The sequence below is a fragment of the Vitis riparia genome, chromosome 7 (genome assembly GCF_004353265.1).
Source record: "Vitis riparia cultivar Riparia Gloire de Montpellier isolate 1030 chromosome 7, EGFV_Vit.rip_1.0, whole genome shotgun sequence".
NCBI classification, from domain to species: Eukaryota; Viridiplantae; Streptophyta; class Magnoliopsida; order Vitales; family Vitaceae; genus Vitis; species Vitis riparia.
In genome coordinates, this window is record NC_048437.1 from 5,739,508 (window position 1) to 5,748,442 (window position 8,935).

The window sequence follows — 8,935 nt, forward strand, 5'->3', positions numbered from 1 at the left end:
GTGGCAAGGCGACTAGGTGAGGGGTCACACATTTCACCTGTTTGCTTTGGCCAGGTAAAGAAGTTCTCTTTGTGTGTTAGCCACCCTCCAATTCACAAATTTGCTTTGATCTGTAGAAGTTGTGTTTGTTGGAATCTGGTTTCTTTTTCACATTGTATGCGTTAAGGGTTTCTCTTACTGTGTAACTCAAAAGGCATATTATGGTGGTGCTTTGATGACACACCCATTTATGGAAGAAACATCACAATTGGGTCTCTGCAACTGCCCTTTTTCTGTCTTTAGGAAGCTATTTGAGTATTGAATTTGAAGCTCTAACAACTCTCTCTTTAGCTTTTAAAAGAGGTTTTGTGGGTACCAAGGATTTCAGTCTTATAATTGCTTCAACCTCCATATTAGCTTCATATCTAAGAAATCCAACCATGCCTTGAGTATTATTTTTGTTTCTTGAAGAAACAAAACTGAATCCACTTCTTTGTTTTGGGTGTTAAACTGGTGCCATTGTATTCTTCTCTATCTTCTTTATGCTCTGAAAGGTTCACTTTTCTTCTTTAATGGGCTTTATTCTTTATATTAAATCAATCACTCTAGTGTTGTCTTAAATTGATCTTAGGTTAGGTCTTCAGAAAGTGGGAGTTCACTAGCTGGAGGTGTTATAGATGTAGATTAGGTAATATGCCTTGGCACATTGGATTCCACCTTGCCTAAGGAAGTGCTGCAACTGGTAATTTCTTTTACTTTAAGCTTCTCTTGGCTCTATAAAGCTGCCAAAGTTTCTTGTTCCTTGTTGAGTCCCGCAAGAAATTCTTTACCAGGTAACTCAGTCAAATCCTCTACTTTGGTTTTATTGAATTTGTTTTCTATCAGAAAGTCATAGTATCAGTTTCACTGGGATTGTCCAGATTTGCTGGTTTTTTGAATTGGGGATTCTGTTTTGTCAAATAGGTCAGGCTCTATTGGTCTGTGGGGTTCCATTTTCTAAGGTGGAAAATGGATACTGATGGTAGTGGTGATTCTGGTTTTGAACATAAAGATGGGAGCCTTCTGGATTGCCCATCGTTGGGGATTTTCACATCTCTGTCATCTTTAAATGGAGTAACTTCAATCTTCACTGGTGATTACGACCCACCTGTTCCACTAGCACACAATGCAGACATTATAGGTCTTCCTCCCTTGAAAACTCACGATCAGATTGATGATTTATATGCTGGTAATGCACTAGAAAATCAAGGAATGAGTAGCACTATCCACCTCACTCAGTATTCCTCAGATCCCAGATTTGTTGAGCTAGTGCCTAACTTTCCCCACTTTAGCACTGCGGGCTTCTCAGAGATGGTTACTCCCCGTTGCCTGCCTAAGTGCCACAACATTGGTTGTCCTCCCGATCATCCTCTAGAGAAGAATGGCACCAGAAAAACTTCAAATTTACGAAACAAAACTAATAATTGTGCCCAGATGGAGGGGTGCCAGATAGCAGATGATGGAACCATGAAACTGTCACCTATTGAAAAGAAAAGGAAAAGATTGGCCGATGATCGGTCTCAATTTGCGCATTTAAAGGTATTTTTGATGATCCTAGATAATCTGCTCATGGCTATACTCTAATATTGTTCTACCATGCATGATAGAATATGGAAGCAGCACAACCGAAGGATGAATGCCTAGGAAGGCAAGATGAGAGGAAACAGAAAGCTGAACAAAAAATAGTTGCAAATAATTTTGGTGAACTTATAGGTGAAGAAGTTAAAATGAGTTCCCAGACAGGGGAAGCTCCAAAAGAAGATTACATTCATGTGAGAGCAAAGCGTGGCCAGGCGACCAATAGTCATAGCCTTGCAGAAAGAGTATGTTTTAAACAAGATTTCTTTTTTCTTTTATAACATTTTTTACATATATATTGAATGTTAAAACTTTTATTGACTCATAGGTGAGAAGAGAAAGGATTAGCGAGAGGATGAAATTTCTTCAAGATCTTGTTCCGGGATGCAATAAGGTGAATTAACGAATGATTTGTCACTCTTAAAGAGCTTTTAATGTTGCTTCTAAATTGTAATTGACATGATGTGTTTTTACCTTTGAAGATTACTGGAAAAGCGGTAATGCTTGATGAGATTATCAACTATGTGCAATCACTGCAACGACAGGTTGAGGTATGCACTTCTGATATCTGAAGAATAAGTTTCATCTCTTTATTATGAATATAAAATCACATGAAGAATTCCTCTGCTGACTTTTAAAGATCTGAAACTATTAATTGGGCAAGACATCTATTAGCTGGGGCTCAGTTGAAAATAGAATTATTAACTTCAGGGAACCCTGTTGAAAATAGAATTATTAACTCCAGGGAACCCTGTTGAAGAGACAATTGAAAAGAAAAGACAGAAAAAACAAGTAATAAGGAAAGGCTACTACTTTCCAGGCCTCAAAAAAAAATTTGCCGAGCAATTCTGATGCAAATTAAGCATTAGGGCCCCATCCAATTTCCAGCCATTTATAATTATGGTTTCTCCTAATCTTGTATTGATTAGACTCGGACTTAGAAGTTGATTCATTTTGATACAAGGCAATGTTTGGCATCAAGGGCAGATAGTTTCTCTTAATATGCGGCTAAATCTTCTCTCATTGATATAGTATTGGTAGAAGATGATTCTGTAATCAAATTATGGCAATATGCCTCTCCCACCCACCTATGATTTAGAAGTGAAAGATCTACTTTGCTTTTTTCTTGCAGTTTTTGTCTATGAAACTTGCTACTGTCTACCCTGAAATGAATGTTCAGATAGAAAGGATTCTATCAAGTGATGTAAGTTCAGACAACAGAATCAGATAAAAAATTAAAATCCAAGCAAACTTGAGTGCATTTTAATCTCTATTCATTCATGTGTAGATTCATCATTCAAAAGGTGGGACTGCCCCTATTCTAGGGTTTGGTCCTGGAATGAACTCTGCTTATCCAATCCCACAAGTAACTTTGCAAGCAATCTCACCAACCATTGAGAGCTCAACCCTTCAATCATCTCCCATGTCTCCAGTAAGCTAAATACCTCCTTAACATCCTTCTCATGCCCTTTATCAGAGCTTTAATCAGAAAAATCTACTTACAGATGCCAAATGTATGGGATAATGAGCTCCAAGGTATTAAACAGATGGGCTTTACTTCAACTGCAGACCTAGAGAATTTGGAAACAAGTGGTAAATTTTATAATTTGAGTTGGGACTTTTTTTGTGTTTGCACAAGAGTGCATGTTCCAGAGCATTAGTTGAATTGTGATAATAGCTAAGCTATTTCTGTTATTAATCATGAAATTTGTTAAATTTTACAGGTTGCACGAAAGTACAGCTATAGATTTCCTGATGCCCTAGGGCTTAGCCCTTCTAACAAAGGAAGTTCTCTATGATCCTTCAGTTATCAATAGCTAAGATTGAACTTCCTAACCAAAAAAAAAATTATGTATATCAATGATTTTAAGAAAATAGAAAGATTGAAGGATAATGGCACTACATAATTGTATAGGTATGTAGCTCCTAACCCTAGTTCTTCGGATTTTAGCAGAAGAAGGTGACTTGTAGAATGCAGATATGTAAAGTCAAAGCATGCTAGCATGGTGAGACCTGATTTGAAAGGATGATTGTTTCCATGAAGATTTTTATCCTATGAGGTTTCTTTTGAAGCTTGAGAGAAGTCTAGAAATGGTCGGGATGATAGATGGTTTGAATTTCATTCTTCATCTGTACTATCAATCTACCATTCGCAATTTCACTGCTTTTGGGTGTGGGTTGAGGAATCTGACAAGGGAAGGTTTTGGTTATATTTGTTATATATATATAAATACACATGATTCATGATGATTGAATGAAATTTTAGATTCAAGGAAAAGTTTCTCATGGCCTTGTTCATTAAATAGAAATGTGTCACAGACTCACAGTTGTGTATGCATGAATAGCATAAGCAACATTTTCAGACCATTCATGAAGGTGTGCTCTTTCTAAGCCATAAGCCATCAAAGATAAGGTCACTTGGTTAGTTAGGACTGGTTCTAAAGCAGGCCAAAGGAAGAGGACACCGGAATTCCCTTTGACCTAGCAAACTCGTTACAATATTATTTTATTTGAATTTTTTTTTTTTTTTTATTTTTTTTCTGTGGGGCTTATTTCACTCTTCATATTGAGCATGACCACAGAGCATTGTCATAGCTTGGACATGCACACAGCATGCCTTTTTAGATGAAGATTCCCATATTATCTATATTACAATTTGATTGTTTTTATCCTCACTATTGTTATTATTGTTGTTGTTGTGCATCTGTTGTTATTGTTGTCTGTCTTGAGAATGACTCTTCATTTTTGCTGTGGAGACCTCTGATTTACCCCCAGATTCTCAAGTATTCTTGCGTTATCCTTTTGATTGGCAGGTATAATCAGATCGTTTTCGCATGGCCAGGGTTTGTCTTGCTTTGATGCAACATATTTTAAGTTAGGTGCAGTTGAAATCTGAAGATGTCCCTTAACTTTAGGCTGTGAAAGAATTAAACCTTAGATTTTGCCAGCTAGTGTGCTGGAAGGGTTGGTGACATTGGAAAAATGCTAACCTTATTCAACCTTTGTTCATCTTGGGTTAGAACCGGATAAATCCTCAAAGCACAAGGGGTAGAATTGCAGATGGCCCGGATGTGGGCTTGGGATTAAGTTAAATTTTAAATGTTACTGAGCCCTCGCACAATGTCTTGATTAGTTACAAACCCGCCCAAATGATGTGTTACTTTGAATACATCCAATCAGAAGATTTGTTTAACCAACCCCTACAGCTTAAGAATAAAGGATTGTTGATTGGAATGAAGTTGATTGAAGACATCCAGCTGTTAGGATAGTGAATGGACTAGGCCACTGGCCTACCCAGCGTAGAAGAGCACACTTCAGTAGATATCAAAGCTTTTGCCCTAATCCTAATCAATAATTCGACTTGTATATGCCCTTTTCAATTGGTATAAGAATGTCTGCCACTGTATGTTCAGGTCTTACTGGCTGGGTGTTGGATATAAAACGATGGAAGTGGGTCAGGTCTGAAACCAACCATCCAAGTGAGATCAGAGGAGATCGACTTGGGACACGGATCTAGTCGATGCAACAGCACTATGGCTGTCAGACCGAGACCCAGGGCCCCTTTGGACTAGATCATCATTGTGTTCTTTACAAAATCATGTGGTTGAGCTATAGTCTGATAAACCCAATTATTTGATGGGTAAGTAGCTGCTCACCGTTAATGAAAATGATACGCCTGTTTGTTGTTGGTATGTAGAGATAAATCCAAGAACTTTGCTGCTTACCCACCAAATAAATAACGGTAAAACCCCAAAAAAAAAAAAAAAAAAAAACAGAAGCAAGGCCAAAAGGTTTGGTACTTGAGGTTTTGAATGTCTGGGGGTGAGAACTACCACAAATGAAAGGTTTTTGATATCTTAGGCTTTTTGGACATTCCTGCATGCTTTTATTGAGAAAGTTGTTATGTGTGTCTGCGTTCGATTTGCGAATCGCCATCGGAACAAACCCTAAAGAAAGGCGTTTGTCGAGGATAATCCCACCAAAGTCCAACTCAAACCCATCATTGACATTGAAGGCTTGCGCAAGCTGAATGTGAGGCTTGTCCCCACCCCACACACCATCTATCAAAAAGGATGATCTTCTTGTCTTCAGGGCCCATTCCGTTGAGATTGGACTCCTTGTTTCAAGGCCGAAACAAGGGTTTTCAAATAAAATTATCAACTTAATTAAATGACGCTCTAATTGTGTTAAAAAAAAAAATCAACTCAAATGTTTTCATAATGGGTTTGATCTTGGTGCTCATGGTAAAAATAGGATATCGCCTACCCAAGAAGGTACAGGAAAAGGAAAAGAAAAATCAAAGCCTTGATATATTTCTTGGATGTTAAAAGATTCCGTGCAATTAAAAATGGAAAAGGTAGCTGTCAAGGTGCCACCCATTTGCGCAAATGTTGAATGATGATAAAGTCCTTCTAGATTTAACAAAGCCATACAAACAAAAAGTGTACCTTACATAAAGTGAAGCAATTAACATTTAATTGCCACTACACTTCCTAAATCAGACAACTACATTCTAGAAACATAAAAAATTTCAAATCTTAAATTAAATACTAAAATTATTTTAAAATATAATATAGATTAATTTTTTTTATAAATTTTGTAGTCCAAAGAAAGACAAAAAAAAAAAAGCCACTTTTTTTTAACACAATAGTGAATAATTAATAAAATTCAAGCTAAAAAAATCTCTAACATTTTCTTAACAAACAAACGTCATTAAAAACTCTAATTACCAGCCAATTATCATTAATATTTACATTTTTTTTGTTATTCTAATAAATTGTATTCATTTTCTTTTTTCAAATTATGGTTCGCTAGTTGTAAGGTTAGGTTTTATTAATTAATGATTTAACACGAGGGATTGATGTCAACATTTGTACTATATTTTTTATTTAAAGGCAAGGTTAGGACGCAAAGCACCGTGCGGCAGCCTTCGGCTGGAACATTTGTTACAGATCTGCACCACAATTATTTTAAGTTGATGAAGATTTATTTTAATACGAGTAAAGGAGATGCAAATGAAGTGGAGGAGCAAGGCAAGTTGGAGGCGAACACTGTTTTAAGTTTTTTTTGTATTAAAACTGTAGGTTTACCTACCAAATAAGTACGAGAGAAAATGTAAGGTCGTACTCAACTCGAGACAGGCCCTGTTCCCAATTGGTGTAGGTCAATGGACAAAGGTCACATCCAGGTGTGACTCTCTCCATCTCATTCGCCTTCCATCTCACATACGCTAATAATAATATATATATACTTGTCCAGTATATACCCACAAAAAGCTTGAATTGAAGTGACAGTTAGAGGACCAAGATGCCATCTAGGAGGGGAGAGATATTATGGTGTGGGAGAGGGGCAGAGTGGGGTGGGTTGGGGAGTGACCGAGTGAGAGGTGGGAAAAGCAGAAAGGAAGAGGGCCTCAGGATTGAGGGGTTTAAAGGCCCATTATTTGCATCACATCCACATATAGTTGATGGGGCCCTGAGTCCATAGTGGGGGTGCTTGTCTCTCTCGCTTGGTCTGGGTCACCCCACCCGTGAGTCCTTCTAGAGATCGAGTCACCTCCCAACAGTATGTTGGTTTGTAGGCAGGCATTCATGTTGGGCCCCTTTTGCTCCAGTGAAGGCAAGCTAAGGAACCCGGTGTTTGGACCTAGGACATGGGACCATCGTTTTTGTCCCTAGACGCGGCCTAGCCCATTGTGAGAGACCTGTGACCACCATTCCTTGACGCATCTGCTGTGATTCATGAATTTTTGGTTGGTGCACCATTTCCTGGGCAAAAGTTAAACCAAGAGAATTTAACCCGAAAAGGAAAACCGGTGTGGGTATGTTTAATAAATCATTAGTCAATTTAATATAAATTATTGATGGGTCATGGCTTATAGCTTTGTTCCGTGATCCTCAATCCTCAATCCTCATTATTCGGTGGAAGTGGGGGGCACAATCTGTAGAACGATATTCGCTGAAATACGTTACAACTGAGTGAAGAAAAGGACTTGCGGTAAAAGACAATTTCATTCATAGTAGTTGAGCAAGCCTAAGCTTGGAAAATTCGTGTGAGACATCCTCAAATGTCCCCCTCAAGCTTAGATAAATTTAGAATCCCTTTTATCATGGAATGAGTGTTATTGTCAACGAATGTGTCCCTATGTTTGACCATGGCTTAAAAGAATTGAAATATGAATGAATATAATGAGGACAAGCCCCACCAACACTCCTTTGTTTTTTTCTAAAGTTACTAATACTCTTAAGTAACCCCAACTCCCATATCAGGACAACAGCTCTAATAACTTTTCCCACGCCATGTGTTCTCAACTGCGCATGCCTAGCCATATAATAATGTTTTGGGATAAAATAAAATAAAATATAAAAAAAGAAGAAGTGTCGTGCTTCAATTACCAAGTACCAAGGCTAGTATTTTTAGATGAATATGGATTTGAAGACAAGCGGTTAAAGGAAGGTTTTGCTTGTGGAAAAGTATATGGACCTCACACCCAAGATTTCACGATGTCACGTAACACATAATGGTTGAGTCAATGTTTGCACAAAATAAGTCAACTTAGTTGATCACCTATTTGGAAAAGTCTTGGGTGTTAGGTAAATGGGCTTTCATCCTCTGTACATGCATTATGCCTATATGTTTTGCATCTTTGAAAATTTGGTTACTTGATGGCTTGATGTTTTATCTTTTATTTTTAGGACTTTTTCTAACATGGGCTTGGACCGCTAATACAATTACAGTGAAGAGTGAACACATCTCAGAGGTGATGGGACTTGAGAAAAAATTAATAAAAAAAATTAACACTTATAAATTATATTTAAAAGAAAATATTAAAAATAAAAAATAAAAAATCTCTCATTTGATATTGAATTTTGAAATACGGTTCATTCAATATCACGTTTATGTACAAGAACAAAAAAATATATGGAAGGGAAGAATTTGATCAAATCACGGGGAGAAATGAGATTGAATTAGTGATGGACAGGTGTAAGAAAAAGGGGGAAATGGAATGCAGATGAGAGGGCTGAAGTTATGGGGAAGGATAAGGGTGGAGAGTGGCGAGTAAATGAGATATAAACTAATAATGGAGAAGAAGGCATTCTTCCTGGTCACGGAGAGAGTCCAGTAAATCTTAAAAATGTGGGTGGGGTTGGGCCATCCGGAGGTGAACGATCAATCCCATGCGGACAAATTTGCTCGCTGCTTCCCTAGATTTACAAAGTGACCAAACTGCCCCTGTGAGCTCCTCCGTATTGTCACTATCTTACGCCTTATTCGTGCAGGTCACCTCCCCCACACCCCTCTTCCATGCCCCACCCCCACCCGTGTCTATGCTTTCGTT

General features: G+C 37.8%; 1 protein-coding gene across 4 annotated transcripts; it reads left to right on the forward strand.

The window, feature by feature from the left end:
• Positions 1-3,882, forward strand: LOC117917594 (transcription factor bHLH74-like). 4 transcript variants are annotated; one of them, XM_034833919.1, is made up of 9 exons: positions 1-54; positions 611-1,557; positions 1,626-1,841; positions 1,925-1,990; positions 2,079-2,147; positions 2,729-2,800; positions 2,885-3,028; positions 3,102-3,189; positions 3,321-3,882. In XM_034833919.1, exons 2-9 carry the CDS (start codon positions 988-990, stop codon positions 3,341-3,343), a joined length of 1,248 nt encoding a protein of 415 aa, XP_034689810.1. In that variant the 5' UTR covers positions 1-54; positions 611-987; the 3' UTR covers positions 3,344-3,882. The 4 variants fall into 4 exon arrangements, with proteins under 4 accessions (XP_034689810.1, XP_034689812.1, XP_034689811.1 ...); XM_034833921.1 differs by lacking the exon at positions 1-54 and having other exon boundaries at positions 90-812; positions 948-1,557; XM_034833920.1 differs by lacking the exon at positions 1-54 and having other exon boundaries at positions 91-812; positions 943-1,557.
• The last annotated feature ends 5,053 nt before the right edge of the window (positions 3,883-8,935 follow it).

Excerpts from the sequence above, each read along its gene's own strand:
- LOC117917594 (XM_034833919.1), top strand. The coding sequence starts at position 988 with ATGGATACTGATGGTAGTGGTGATTCTGGTTTTGAACATAAAGATGGG. Across the intron at positions 1,558-1,625 it reads CTCAATTTGCGCATTTAAAG|AATATGGAAGCAGCACAACC; the intron begins GTATTTTTGATG and ends CATGCATGATAG. Across the intron at positions 2,801-2,884 it reads AAAGGATTCTATCAAGTGAT|ATTCATCATTCAAAAGGTGG; the intron begins GTAAGTTCAGAC and ends ATTCATGTGTAG.